This window comes from Sorex araneus, chromosome 9, assembly GCF_027595985.1.
Source record: "Sorex araneus isolate mSorAra2 chromosome 9, mSorAra2.pri, whole genome shotgun sequence".
Taxonomy (NCBI): Eukaryota; Metazoa; Chordata; class Mammalia; order Eulipotyphla; family Soricidae; genus Sorex; species Sorex araneus.
The window spans coordinates 54,965,835-54,981,295 of NC_073310.1; the positions used below are offsets into that span (position 1 = coordinate 54,965,835).

At 40.0% G+C, this 15,461-nt stretch overlaps 1 protein-coding gene across 1 annotated transcript in view; it reads right to left on the reverse strand.

Moving 5' to 3' along the window:
* The window catches only part of MYO3A (myosin IIIA), a 188,925-nt gene that overhangs the window by 43,963 nt on the left and 129,501 nt on the right, over window positions 1-15,461 (reverse strand). Inside the window, exons 21-24 of the mRNA XM_004605494.2 lie at window positions 12,979-13,108; window positions 9,767-9,846; window positions 9,258-9,335; window positions 6,181-6,386 (exon numbers count right to left, since the gene is read on the reverse strand). Coding sequence (XP_004605551.2) covers window positions 6,181-6,386; window positions 9,258-9,335; window positions 9,767-9,846; window positions 12,979-13,108 — 494 coding nt within the window. The remainder of the gene's footprint in view (window positions 1-6,180; window positions 6,387-9,257; window positions 9,336-9,766; window positions 9,847-12,978; window positions 13,109-15,461) is intronic.

Sequence of the window (15,461 nt, forward strand, 5' to 3'; positions counted from 1 at the left end):
CCTTCGCTGTCCCTTTTAATCTTTTTCAACCTGAAATCTATGTTGTCGGATACTAGGATGGCCACTCCAGCTTTTTTAAGGGAGTTGTTTTCTTGCAGGATTGTTTTCCATCCTTTGACTTTGAATCTATGTTTACTCTGTTTGTTCAGGTGTGTTTCTTGCAGGCAGCAGAATGTCGAGTTTAATTTCCGGAGCCATTTTGCCACTCTGTGTCTCTTGATAGGTGCATTTAGGCCGTTGACATCGAGAGAGATTATTGTGATGGGGTTTTGTGTCATCTTTCTGTGGGGTTATTTGTTCTTTGGGGCTCCTCCTTGTCTTACAGTAGCCCCTTTAGACCTTCTTTCAAGTTTGGTTTTGAGTCTATGAAGTTCCTGAGCTGTTGTTTATCCGAGAAATAGTGCATGGTTCCTTCGAGTTTGAGTGAGAGTTTAGCCGGATAAAGTATTCTTGGTGAGGCATTCATTTCGTTGAGTTTTTTCACTATGTTCCACCATTGTCTTCGGGCTCAAAGGGTTTCCTCTGACAGGTCTGCTGTAAATCTGAGGGATACTCCTTTGTATGTGATTTCCTTCTTTGACCTTGCTGCTTGCAGAATTGTGTCTCTATCCACAGCATCCATCATTCTGACTGTGATATGCCTTGGAGTCTTTTTATTTGGGTTTCTTTTTGCTGGTACTCTTCGGACTCCTTGTATCTGGATGCCTGCCTTCTCCAGCTCCGGGAATTTCTTAGCAATGATGTCTTTGACTGTGTTTTTTTCATTTGGGTTACTTCCCTGTGCTTCTGGTACTTCAATGATTCTTATGTTGTTCCTTTTGAAGTCATCCCCAAGGACTCTGATTCGCTCTATAGTCATTTTGAGGTCTTTTGCCATTATTTGTTGTTGTCTATAAGCTTTCTGCAGCTCATCTTCAAGGTCGCTGATTCTGTCTTCGGCTCTAGTCATTCTACTGTTGAGGGCATCTACTGAGATTTTTAATTCAACTACCGATTCCTTTATTTGTGTGACTTCCGTTTGTAGCTTTGAAATTTCTGCTCTCATTTCTTCATGCATTTTTTTGGTAGACCATTCCAGTGCTTCATTCATATCCTCTCTTACTTTATTGGATGCCTGTTCCATGGTTGCTTGGAGTACGTCGACTCTCCTCATGATTTCCTCTCTGAATTCTTTATCTGAGAGGTCGTAGATGTGAGTAGCCCCTGTTGAGGTTTCTGGAATCTTTTCTTCTCCCTCTCTTTGTGGATGGGATTTTCGCTGTTTCTTCATATTATTACAGACGTGTAGAGTTGGAACTTTGTAGTTATTTATTCCTATTCCCTCTTGTTGTGGGAAGGAGGGGCTCTGGTTGTGCTAAGCTTCCCTTATTCACTGATAGCTTTTATACAGTTAAACTAAGCTAATGGGCTATTTTGCATAAGTGATTGAGATGGCTAAAGTGATTTTCAAAGAAATAGATAATACCTATTGTGCTAAGGTAAAAAATAATAACTGCGGCCGGCAGGAGGCCACGCCCTCTTTGAGACCACGCCCACTGAGATACAGGCCACCCCCCCAGTATCTTCGTCGCGGGATCCCGGGCAGGGCCGCTGCAGGAAGTCAGGAGCCCGGGCAGCTGCGGGAAACAGGGGACCCGGGGAGGCGTGGCCGGGGGTGGTCTCAGTACCTGGTGAGAGGGCCAGAATATCAATTTCTTTATCTAAAAATGAGCCCTGGGATAAGAGTAGTAATATGTTTCAGTTCCATCAGGTTTGATCTCATTAAATCTAGCAGATGAACCAGACACTGTTAATCATTTTGAAGAACCCAGACCCAGAGTGGTCTAGAATGAATCTGACAGATCAGACAGCTCTTGCTGTCTTCTCTCCTTCCCCCTATCCTTCCGGCTGGTTCATTTCAGGACTCACTTTGCTTGTGAATCCTCGTGATCCAAGTAGCTACTCCATCCTTTCTTTTAACCATTCCCTGACTCCCAGATCCAATCCGAATCTCTCAGTTCATCACAATTACCCACCCGCAGGAACTCCCACAACTGTCTGCCAACATGGCAGAGTTTCTTTTTCTTTTTTTAAATAACATAGGAGTACTGCTATTTATTCAGCCATTAATTAAACTGATTGAATTGGGCATGAAATTCACATTACTTTTGTTTTTTATTCTATTCTTAACTTTATTTTATTATTTTATTATTATTTCCCACCCCCCTTTTTTTAAATTTATTTTATTGAATCACCAAGTGGAAAGTTACAAACTTCTCAGGCTTATATCTCAGTTACACAATGCTCAAACACCCATCCCTTAACCAGTGCCCATATTCCACCACCAATATAAACAAAAACAAAAGGAAAAACAAAACAAACAAACAAAAGAAAAAACAGTATACAGACCGGCGATCTGGCTGCGACATCTGTCACCCCATTGATCGCCAGGGTTGATTCGGCTGATCTGGCTGGCTAGGCGGGTGTCCCCTTCCTCCCTCACCTCCCCATGTGCGTCCCTCCCGAAGCTGCGCGCTCGGTCGAAGAGGACGGCCTTCCCCGAATAGAGACGGACCGGTCTTCGGTCGAGGGTATACGAGTAGCTGCGCTCCCCTGCTAGAACCTCCAAACAAGCTCTCAAGGCCCACCCCCTTTTTTTTGATTCACCGTAAGATACAACAGATACAGCTTTCATGTTTGAGATTCGGTCATATAATCATTAAACACCCATCCCTTCACCAGTGCACACTTTCCACCACCAAAATCCCCCATTCCTCCCCTCCCCCTGCCCCGGTCTCACCACCACTCAAGGCAATGCTAAACGATTTGTTTTGCATTGTTTGTTATGGATAGAATATAATGTCCAGGAAATTCTGGAAGTCTGAAGGCATCATCAAGCTGCTGTTGCACTTGCCTGCTGGTGGCACCATACCCCTGGGAACCCATTTCTTTGAAATCTCTGCTCATATGTTTCTTTTCTCTGTTGTCCGATCAATGTCAGAGCAAATCGTCATGTATTTGTCTGCAAATCTGCAGCTTTCTGATTCACATTCAGCTGGGCCCATGAGAATGTTAAGAATCCAGACTCAGTGCATGGCCACTTTGCTCGCAAAGTGATTTAGACTCAATCTCTCCTACCCTCCCCAGGCCTCACCCGCCCTTGCCCTGGCACCACTCTCAGCAGTTACTGCCCTTCTAGTACTTGACAAGAGGCCACCACATCCAAGTTCCACTGAACTTCTCCTATGACAAACTTATTGGCTCACTATTGATCATTTCTTCTTTCTTCCATCCTCGTTTGTGCCGGGAACCAATGCCTGGGAACCAATATGTCAGTACAACCTGACGTGTAACTGAGGAACAATCGCTTCTCAAGAAAAACATCAAAGTACTGTTTGAAGGTTGCAGAACAATGCCCAGAGTAATTGCCATCAGGGCCCACATCCAGTTTCATTAAACTTTTACATTCTTTGCTATTCCCCCATTCTGCCCACTTCCTCATATAATCAACTATTAAAAACTAGCTTAAAAGAAATAAAATTGGAGCTTGCTCCCATTCTTCTTGTGTCTGTCTGCTTTTCACTTGTGCACCCTCTCCGGGCCATCCACGTTGACTAAGTCCCTCGGGACGGGACAGTTTGAAGGAAGACATTCTCGATTTGACTGAGTTCTAGATGCCATCTCTTTCACCTCTGAATTTTTCAATCCCACTTCTTTCTTCTGGCTTTTCCCATGCAGCCACAAAACATCCCCCACGTCAATCTCTTTCAGCTGAAATGATCTTAAGGGTCCTGTATCTCCCACTAGCTCTGCAGTTACACGAAAAGTTTATTCACAACAACAATCTCCTTTTCTCTCCTCCCCTTCCCCTCTCAGCACCTACAATCTTATTTAACCACAGAGGTGTAAGAAATTTTTTTTAAAAACTGCACTTGATCTTCTAGCGATGAGATCTGAAGGCTCTTGCTCATTCTATCACAGCTGTTCTTTCTGTTCTTTCTGCATCATTTGCTACTGCTGACCACACTCTCTTCAGAGTGTCTCCAGGATTTCTGCCTGTTCCCTGCTTCTCCCTCTTAGTCACAGTGACATGCCCTGTATTTAGATGGGCGAATTAAATGGGCGTGTTATGCAATACTTCATTTCTTTCTGAGCTCTCTCCACAGGTATCTCATCTAAATGCATGGCTCCCTGTCTGTGATGATTCTTAAGTCTCTATCTGAGCCCTGTTTACATACATGCTAAACACATTACTTCTGACTGACTGCTATTCTGCAACACCCACCAACACCCCCAAACTCATCAGAATCACTCACCCTTTCTCTCTTCTACGTCTGTAAATGATATCATTCTTTTTTTTTTTTTTTGATATCATTCTTTAAAAGGCACTGGAACAAAAAATCCGCGTGCCATCCCAGATTCTTTCCAATGCCCTTTAATGATATCTGTAATCCCTGCCTTTCTCCATTCTTAAAGCCACATGCTTAATCCAGTTCCCCAACATCTTGTCTTCTAGAACTGCCTCCTAACAGGTTATGACCATCTTCGCTCCCATCTCTTCCTTCCCTCACCAGCTTCTACTGCTGTGTAATTTTTTTCATAAAGTGAAAATCTGACCATGTCTTTTCCTGACTCCATTCAGGTGGCACTAACTCATATGCATGTAAGTAGGGAAGTGTAGAAATAATAGAAAATGAAAAGGTAATGTGTATTCCATAAAGTGAGTTAAAGTTATTGCCATGTCTGATAATTCCTGTGAAAGTTCTCTTCTCCTCTCTAGCCCTACTCGCCTTTGCAGCCTCACCTTTTGTCATTGACCAGAGAAAGCGTGCGCTCTGTTTTAAGAGTGTTTTAAACTTTTCAAAGAGCCATGTTCACTCATGCCTCTGAGCTTTTGGGGTCTTCCCTTTGCCTGCACACCCCCTAACCACATCCATATTCTCTTATTGTAGATAACAATTATGGAAGCTTGGGGTTGAGTCAAACATATTATTGATATTAAGAATAGTGATATCTATTGATGACATTTGGTTTTATCAGTGAGTTTCATAAAATACATATATAATATATAATTACATTTGATGCTCATAACCTCATTCAGTGTAGATACTATTTGTCATGCCAATATGCAGATGAAAGACCAAGGCTTGAAGCTTATGGAACTCAAGTAACTTTAAAATTTACTAAGCGGCAGAATTGAGATTGAAACCCGAGCTTTCTAACTTCGAGGCATATGTATGTATCTAGTTCGCTATATTAATGGCCTCTGTAAGTTCTGGTTGTACTAGAGTTTAAGTAGCCAAACCATTGTGAGTTGGTAGCACTGTAGCACTGTCGCTGTAGCACTGTCACCCGTTGTTCATCAATTTGCTCGAGTGGGCACCAGTAACGTCTCCATTATGAGACTTGTTGTTACTGTTTTTGGCATATCGAATACACCATGGGTAGCTTGCCAGACTCTGCCATGTGGGTGAGATACTCTAGGTAGCTTGCTGGGCTCTCTGAGAGGGACAGAGGAATTGAAACTGGGTTGGCAAATGCCCTACCCGATGTGCTATCACTCCAGTGTGACAGTGCTAATGTGAGTAGGTACCTATAGAAAATTAGAGCTAACTCAAGTGGTATCCTTGGGACTTCATTCATATAAATATCTGTAGTAAGGCAGTGTATGGTGTAAGGCGAGTTCATGTTGCATGTTCTCCTTAGAGATCATTTTTTTTTTGGTTACAAAATAGAAGAGTTCATCCACAATAGAACTGACAAAAGGTCAGATGAATTCTGCACCAGGAACTGCAGGCTTGTTCAAAAGGTAAGGCAGTGCAGAGGAGGGTTATTTAGTTCTATTTACACCTCCCCAGGGCCTTTGCAAGTTGTTCAGTCTCCCTATGGTTCTGCCAATTTGGATGACAGCTTTCAAATTAGTGGCAGAGAAAAGGTTTAGCCTTTTATTTCCGGAAGTTCCTCTATTCCAAACAAGTATTCACATGTTTTCTATATACTTAATTACCCCCTCCTCATTCATGTGTAATAATTTGTGCTGTTCACTAATAGTAACATGGGATTTTGAAATATACATAAGCATTTGTTCCCACTTCCAACCCCCTAATGAAGCTACTTTCAATTATAACAGTCACCTTTCACCAACAGACAGGCTTAGTTTTCCTTCTGATCCATAAGGAAAGATGAAAAAAATCTACATACCGTTTTATAAAGTTTGCAAAAAGTATGCGATGTGAGTATCCCAGCCTTCGAATTCTTGCTGTTTCCAAAATCCCCGTGTAGCGAAGCTGTAGCAGAACTTTTCCTCTGTCATATTTTCTTGCCTGACGTTCATTATTTGGCTTAATGCAACGAACAAAATGAGGCTGGCCCACTGCCATTTTAGATAACAAATCCATCAAGGAGTACTAGAATATTTAAGAAAAATTAATTCCTCAATGTCTCCTGCTAAAACGTATGATAAATCCATGCAGTTTAATTTATAGGTGTAAAAAATGCATTTATAGGTCTTTCAATTATAAGAGTATATTCTGAACACTACACATACTCATATTAATTCATAATTAGTAAATGAAGGGAATTCTTTATTGATGAGGATTTTATTTAGAACATTTTTTTTCTTTTTGGGTCACACGTGGTGATGCTCACAGGTTACTTCTGGCTCTACACTTATAAATTACCCCTGGTGGTGCTCAAGGGACCATATGGGATGCTGGGGATAGAGCCTGGTCGGGTGAGTGCAAAGCAAATGCCCTCCCCACTGGACTATTGCTCTAGATCAATTAAGAACATATTTAATACAGATTCACTGTTAAAATGCAAAGGACTAGGGACTCAGCATAAAAAAGATAAATTCTTGGGGTAACTTTAATTAGTAGATAAGATTATTTTCTCATAGTTTGTAATTATATCCACTCGGGGATACTTGAAAATTTTTAATATTTAGGTACCACGTGGCTTTCTGATTCTATCATTAATTTTTTAAATCTAATTCTTCATAAAAATTATGAGTGCAACCACTTTAATTCCTGTTAGAATCATATAGTTGACCACAAGGACTGATAAATCCATGCAGTTTAATTTATAGGTGTAGGCATTACAAATAAATGAATCTTATCCAAACTCTAGTCTGCTCTAGTTTGTTTTCTCATTTATTTTATAGTTCTGATAATCACAAACTGATAAAAAATAGTGTTCTGTCGCAATGTCTTGTAATAGGCAATTCCTGGATGACGGGACGGGGGTGATCTGGAACCCCAGAAAATTAGGATATTAAAGATCAGGATTATAATTCACTATTTCTTGGCAAAGTTTTTTTAAAAAAAGGACATACTGTTTATAACTGGATCCCTTTTAGGGTTGGAAACAGAAAAGCCTGTAGTTACAAGCTTTTGAAAACCAAATAATAGAATTGGGCAACTGACAAAGCTCTGGGTTTGCTTGGCTCAGATGTGATCTTCTGCAAACAGCTGGGTCAGCCAGTGTAGAACTCCTTTCATTACGTTTATCTGTGAATCATCATTCCTTTAGTCATGCAAACATCTGCCAGTGCTGGAGATATGGGGTGATGTATGTGCCTGCTGGCAGTCTATGCAAGAGCTTACTGCAAAGGAAGTTTTCTTGAGGAACAAGGGAGAGTGTTATATTCTCTGCAGAATGAAAAATAACTTGAAGAATACACTATACATATATTGGATTTTCTACCACTCTTTACTTGAGCCTGCAGAGTAAAACAATTTTATGAACTGATGGTTTAAACCTACACACAGCACTTGATGGTAATAGCAGTGGTATGATAATGATCCTGCATAATTCACTCCAAACAGAAGCTATCTGACTGTAACTACTCCTAGAGATTCAGCTGGGCTTCGGCTCTGATGTAAGGTGAATGCATCAGCAGCCGCTGTGAGATACGAAGCATATAAATGGGCGAGGTGCTACTCAAGTGGTTTAAGCACACGCCATCTGCTGCATGTACATTTAAAAAACAAAGCTCCCCCAGCACTTGAGGCAGATTTCCAACCGTGGACCAATGGTCCTGGCCCGTGTTTCTACTGTTCTTAGGTATTGGTCTCATAGTATGTTTTTTTTTAATCTCCCAGAAATGGGTCCAATCATTCTATGTCTATCCTGCTCCATTTGACTCATTTCACTCAGCATGATACCCTCCATGTCTATCCATTTATAAACAAATTTCATAACTTCATTTTTTCCTAACAGATGCATAGTATTCCATTGTATAGATGTACCATAGTTTCTGTGAACACTCTATGACTGAAACCGGACAATAATCAGCTTTGTAACCCTCTATCTCATGGTGACTCTATAAAAACAAACAGAGAAACAAAAAAAATCACCCAGCTATTTTTAAAAGTATTTCAGGGCTCTAGTAGGGAATGGATTTAGTTTTTACAGTAAATTTAATCCAATTTATTTCTTTTTTCTTTTGTTTTTGGGCCACACTTGGTGATGCTCAGGACTGACTGTTGACTGCACTCAGAGACAACTCCTGGTGGGCTCAGGGGAATGTATGGGATGCCAGGGATTGAACCTGTGTCGGTCACATGCAAAGCAAGTGCCCTACTCATTGTGCTATCACTCCAGCTGCCAAGTTAACCCATCCCTCCACATTAAATTGTACTATTAATAATTTATAAGCCTTAGGTGGAATTTTCTTCATTTTCATTGACTGCTTATGATGACTTTATCAGAAGAGATAAATACTGAGACTAGGGGCTGGGTTATCGAGAGTTCTTCAGAGCAAAACCTTCCTTCACCCACATCATCCAAGGAAGAAAGTTCACCTTGATCCATACCAAGATCCCAGTGGGCATGTTGCTATGTTTCCCTAGGGTCATGGGAGGGGAAATTCATAGTTATTTCACTACCAAATTACAAACCCTTTTAGAATTTTATTCCAGTGGAAATTGGGCAAATCTTCATCAGGTATGGACCTCTGTTAAGATTGACCTAGTGTACAATGATTTTACAGATAAAAATATCAAAGTGAAAGAATCCACAGGTTTATTTTTAAAACCCAATACAATCTATAATAACCTGTATAGGACAAGAAGTAAATAGAATAATAAAAATTATTATGGAATAGCAAAAATTCTATTATTTTAGAATTCTATTCTAGAATAATAGAATAGAATAATAAATAGAATAATAAAGATTCTCTTTTGCATACAGTACTCTAATACTTATTAGCTTTTGATCTGTCTCATTTAGAGCAAATGATGTCCCTTAGCACAATAAATTATCACTTAATATCTTACTCTAAAGTAGGATGCAGCTGTTTGTGTTTTCATGTTCGTTGTCTCTCTGGCATGAGATGTGGCTTCTCCAGTTTCAGCCTAAGAAAACCAAGGAAGACAGTGAGGCTTCGGTTGTGTTTCTGATCGACAAGAACCATGAAGATTTTTCCTTCAGGTTATCAGGCTGTATGCATTCCAGTATATGAAATAACAAAGTGTTATTTTCATGTTAAGGTCTTTGTTCTGACAGTCTTCCTGGAACTTCAGCAATCATCCATAGAACACATCTCTGAGCTTTAACTAATACACAATTGGTCTTGGTGTGAGTTAGAGTTATGTCAGAATGCATGATTTGTTTGGTGATTAGCAGTAACACAACCATAACTCAAATAACTGTTTAAGACACAAAAAAGAAAGATTAAAAGGAGAGAAGCTAAAGAAACGGCAGTTCACTCTTAGGAGTTCACATCTACTGGTACTGTGAGGGCTAGATTCTTAGACCCATTGCCATGAAAATTTCATTTTCTTACCTTTGTAGCATATGTGGATTTTTCTGAAGTCTTCATTTGATAGTTTATTATGTTTTTAGTTTTAGAATGTGGCAAATTACCTACAGGAATGTAGATAAAATTAATGTACCTTTTAGAGGTCTTAATGGTGAGATCTCCCCCATTTACTTAAATGCAGAAATAAGAATGGCTGATCCCACAGTAGTTATATGCACATGATTGGTTAACTTCATCCAAAATTTTAGAATGCAGTGATATAATGTAAAAATTTTAAATTCAGATAAAAATTATAACTTGGAGACAGATAGCATCGAGTTTTGGATTTCCTTCTAATGCCTATATATATGTAGTAATTCTGGTAATGTGTGCCTGATAATGTGTGCAGAGCACAGTGTGCCTGGTACTAGGTCTGTACAAATATATACAACTCAAGGCCATGAAAAATGGAGTTATAAAGAAATTATAGCTTTGGTAGCCAGGGAGGCCTGGATTTGAATACCTACTCTAATTCTAATCCTTGAATTGTAAGACCTTGGGTATTGGTCTTTGAAGGTTTCAGTTTCAGTCCACTAAATGAGAGATTCGTAGATTGAAACTAAATGATAGTCTGCCTCGAAGAGTTTTTTTTTTTCCTTTTTGGGTCACACCCAGCGATGCACAGGGGTTACTCCTGGCTTATGCACTCAGGAATTACTCCTGTCGGTGCTCAGGGGACCATATGGGACGTTGGGAATCGAACCCAGGTTGGCCATATGCAAGGCAAACGCCCTACCCACTGTACTATCGCTCCAGCCCCTGCCTCGGAGAGCTTTGATGATACGTGATAATATGTCTGGCACAAATGGCACCTGAAAATGTTACCACAGACTCTTGTACTGAGGTCCTTCATCTCAACCAAGCCACACTGCCAGCGCTATCAACCTAATAGTCACCTTCAAGCTGCCTCCTGAATTCAGTATCATTGCAAACCAATTACTTTACTTCATGCTCACTCTTTATAAAAACACATTTTTTACTGCTGAAGATAAGGTAACAGGTTTATAGTAATGTGCTACTATTTATGGCTTTGGTGTGCAGTCAGCACACCTCATTTGGTGAAGTAGAGATGACAGGGTTTTAGTGAATCCTTCATAGTCTTTGTGGTTGCAAAGAAATAGCTCAGAGGGGATGGTGGAGAAAGGGGGCACCGTGTCTGGGATGTGGCCAGCATAGGAAGGGGGCGCAGTGTCTGGGATGTGGCCCGCAGTGTATCTGCTCTTCCCATTCCTTACAGGAAAAGTGCTGTGGTGTGTGTGTGGTGGCTTTGTGCAAACGCACAGAGCACTCTTCACTCCAGGTGTGGAACTGGCTGAACGCAGCCGAGTAGACAGATGATAGCTGATTGTCAGAGGGACAGCTTTAAGATGTTCACTGAGTTAAAGACTATTTTTGTCTTTGTGTTTTAGTATGACCAGGAAAAGTTAAAGATTTCTTGAAAGTGTGATGGACACACAGAATATACACCAATAAGCACATTAATGAGGCTAGACCCAAGTTTAGCGGATACTGTTCTTTGTTCCAGCCAAAAGAGAGCCAAAGTTTTAAGTTCATTTGAAAACTAAAATATATATATATGAAGAATTCGTAATTTTAATTTAATAAATTAAACACTAGTCATCAAATTCTTTTTGTTTTTGTTTTTGTTTTGTTTTTTTTGCATTTTGGGTCACACCTGGTAATGCACAGGGGTTACTCCTGGCTCTGCACTCAGGAATCACCCCTGGCGGTGCTCAAAGGACCATATGGGATGCTAGGAATCGAACCCGGGTTGGCTGCGTGCAAGGCAAATGCCCTACCCACTGTGCTATTGCTCCAGCCCCTAGTCATCAAATTCTTTACAAGTCAAATGAAGGTCTTTAAAAATTCATGTAAGTGTATCAACAGGATAGTTACAAAAAGCATTGCATTTCAATAAGGATATCAACAGAATTTAAGGTAGAAACGGACAAATTCATTATAAAATTTATATGGAAAAGCAAAGGAATTGTAATTGAATAATAGTATAAAAGCAGAATAAATTGGGGTTAACAAACTATATGATTTTAAAGCTTTAAAAGTAAAGCTATAATAATCTCCGACCCGGGTTCTAATCCCAGAATCCCATATGGTCCCCTGAGCACCACCAGGGGTAATTCCTGAGTGAAGAGCCAGGAATAACCCCTGTGCATCGTCGGGTGTGACCCAAAAACCAAAAAAAAAAAAAAAAGTAAAGCTATAATAATCAAGAAGTGTGGTACTGACATAAAAATGAATGTCAGTGACAAAGAATAGATTTTAGTAGTAATTCTGGAGTTATATAGTCCACTGTTTTTCAACAATAGTATTATTCTGAAGAAGCAAAACATCTTTTCAATAAATGGTACAAGAACAACTGGAACAGGACAGGGAGGAATGGAGGAAAGGAGAACAAAGGGTGATGAAAAAAGATAATTTCAAGGTGATGAATATGCTACTTAATGATTATGGTGATAGTTTTTGGGTGTTTATGCAATTAAAATGCATCAACCTTTACTGTCAAAATATTATTTACTGTATTTCAGTTTATTTCAATAAAACTATTAAGGAAAAGCAGAAATTTTAAACTCCAATTAAAAAACAAATAGCAATTTTTCTATTTAAATTCAAATGTAGTTTTCTATTTAAATTCAACTACACAGTCATGGTAAAAAAAAGTATACAAGTTTTCAAGCAATAAAAAAGAGCCACTGATCTTTAGAACTTTTCAGAGTCAATCAAGTCTGAAACAGTAGATAATTCTAAATTTTTGCAGGTGAGCATGCTTTTATAGTATGTATGTAGGATCACCATTTAATGAAAGCCTAGCTTTTTTTTTTTTTTTTTAACCTTTTGGGTCACACCTGGAGATGCACAGGGGTTACTCCTGGCTCATGCACTCAGGAATTTCTCCTGACGGTGCTCGGGGGACCATATGGGATGCTGGGATTTGAACCCTAGTCAGCCATGTGCAAGGCAAACGCCCTACTTGCTGTGCTATTGCTCCAGCCCCGTAAACCTAGCTTTTTATATTTTATTATTTTCTTATAATCTGGGCAGAGAATATTAATAATCGAATATTCAGGGAGCTGAAAGTAAACCACTACAAAAAATTGAGGATTATGCTCATGAAAATCAGAGATTAAACCACAGTATTGGTTGAGGAACCCTCTCAGTCACAGGCCATGATCTCAGCTCACCTGTTTTGGACAGTGGCTGGTTGACAAGCTGCCGAATCACACTGTTTTCTGAAGATCTCAAAAGTAGCACGATATCAGTTGGAAGAGTGTCTCTATTTTTAGCCAAAAACCCACTTGCATTATAGAGGACCTGTAGATCAAATATTCTATCATTATTATCACAATCAATGTTACTGTCGTTTTTAATTTTTATTATTTTTTTAGTGAATCACCGTGAGGTACAGTTACAGGCTTACAAACTTCCGTTATTGTGTTTCAGTCATACGATGATCGAGTACCCATCCCTCCACTAGTGCCCATTTTCCACCACCTATGGTCCCAGCATCCCTCCCACCACCCCGCCCTGCCTCTGTGGCAGGGCATTACCTTTTGCTCTCTCTCTCCTTTTGGGTGTTGTGGTTTGCAATAGAGGTATTGAGCGGCCATCATGTTTGGTCTATGGTCTACTTTTGGCATGCATCTTTCAGCCCGAATAGGTCCTCCCAACATCCTTTACTTGGTTTTTCCTTCTCTGTCTCAGCTGCCTTTCCTCCCAGCATGTGAGGCCAGTTTCCAAGCTGTGGGCAGACCTCCTATCTTATCTCTACTACTCTTATCTAATCTCTTTTATCTTATCTTATCTCTACTACTCTTGTGTTAGTTTCCCATTCTGTAACTTTATATTCCACAGATGAGTGCAGTCTTTCTATATTGTCCCTCTCTTTCTGACTCATTTCACTTAACATGAGACTTTCCATGTTGATCTACTTATACGCAAATTTCATGACTTCATCTTTTCTAACAGCTGCATAGTATTCCATTGTGCAGATGTACCAAAGTTTCTTTAACCAGTCATCTGTTCTCGGGCACTCGGGTTTTTTCCAGATTTTGGCTATTGCAAACAGTGCACCAATGAACATATAACTGCAGATGTTATTTCGACTACACATTTTTATTCTCATTACCAGAGGTTGTATATTATTCTGTGTTCAGCAACAGAAATAAAGATTTACAGAGGTAGACTCTACAACTCAGTTGGAGTTCTTCAGTATAAACTTTTTTTAAAAAAATTGAATCACTTGAGATGCACAGTTACAAAACTGGTTGGGTTTCAGTCATACAATGTTCCAATATCCATCCTTCCACCAGTGTATATTTCGCACTACAAATGTCTTCAGCCCAGTTTCCCTCCCATCCCCCATCACTCACTCCTTCCATCCTCAGCGGACTCAGCCTGCCTCTCTGGCAGGCACTTTCTCTCTCTCTCTCTCTCTCTCTCTCTCTCTCTCTCTCTCTCTCTCTCTCCCCTTTTTGGGCATTATGGCTTGCAATACAGGTACTGGGAGGTTATCATGTTTGTTCCTTTACCTACTTTCAGCACATAGTTCTTATCTAGAGTGATCATTTCCAATTATTGTTGTCATAGTGGTCCCTTCTCTATCCTCCAGAGTGTGGTCTCTTCTCTATCCCCCCAACTCTCTAGGTTTACAATATATCTTGTCAGAAAAATATTTTAATCTCACTGATTTTACTTAGATTACAGTGGCCAGAGAAGTTTAATTCCTCTCATCAATTTAGTTGGAAATGTGATGTTTTTTTTTTGGTGTGTATGTGTGTTTGGAGGGCAGAGGTTGTCATAAAAGAAACACCTGAGGGTTACCCATCTTCTCACTTCTATGGCCATTCATTCACCCACAGTGCCTCTTCACTACTGTGATCGTTCATTCACCCACAGTGAGTTGGCCAAATCGATAAATTGATAGTTTTAATAGTGCTGTGGTCTAAATACCAAATGGGTGTTCACGTTTCTGGTACTTCTAAATAATTTTATGACTTTATAAAGATAAATTTGAGCCAAAGATTTCTTTCTTTTTTTTTTTAATTAGTGATCACTATGGGGTACAGTAACATTAAGTTTCAGTCATACAATGATCGAGTACCCATCCCTCCACCAGTGCCCATTCTCCACCACCAATGATCCCAGTATCCTTTCTACCACCCCCACTCTATCCTCGCCAACCCCACCCCGCCTCCGTGGCAGGGCATTCCATTTTGTTCTCTCTCTCCATTTGGCTGTTGTGGTTTTCAATAGAGGCACTGAGTGGCCATTGTGTTTGATCTATAGTCTACATTCGGCGGGTCCTCCAAACACCCTTAACTTGGTGTTCCCAAGTAAAGACAGCTATAGAGCTGTCTTTCCCCCAGCATGTGAGTCTGTGAACCAGAGATTTCTGTAGGAAGATCCAGTAATGTTATCATTAAGGAATGAACCATGGCTTTCCAAAATTGGTATGTTTAAATCCTAACCCCTAATATGACTGTATTCAGATACAAGCTTACAGGAGATGAGTAAGGTTAAATGAAGTCCAGGGGTGGAATCCTAATTCTGTAAGTTTTATAAGTATCCTCCAAGAAGAGGTAAATATAAAGCCAAACCTCTTTTATTTTCTGCCCTCTTAGGTACATAGAGAAAAGGCCCTATGGAGAGATGGAAAGGTCACTGT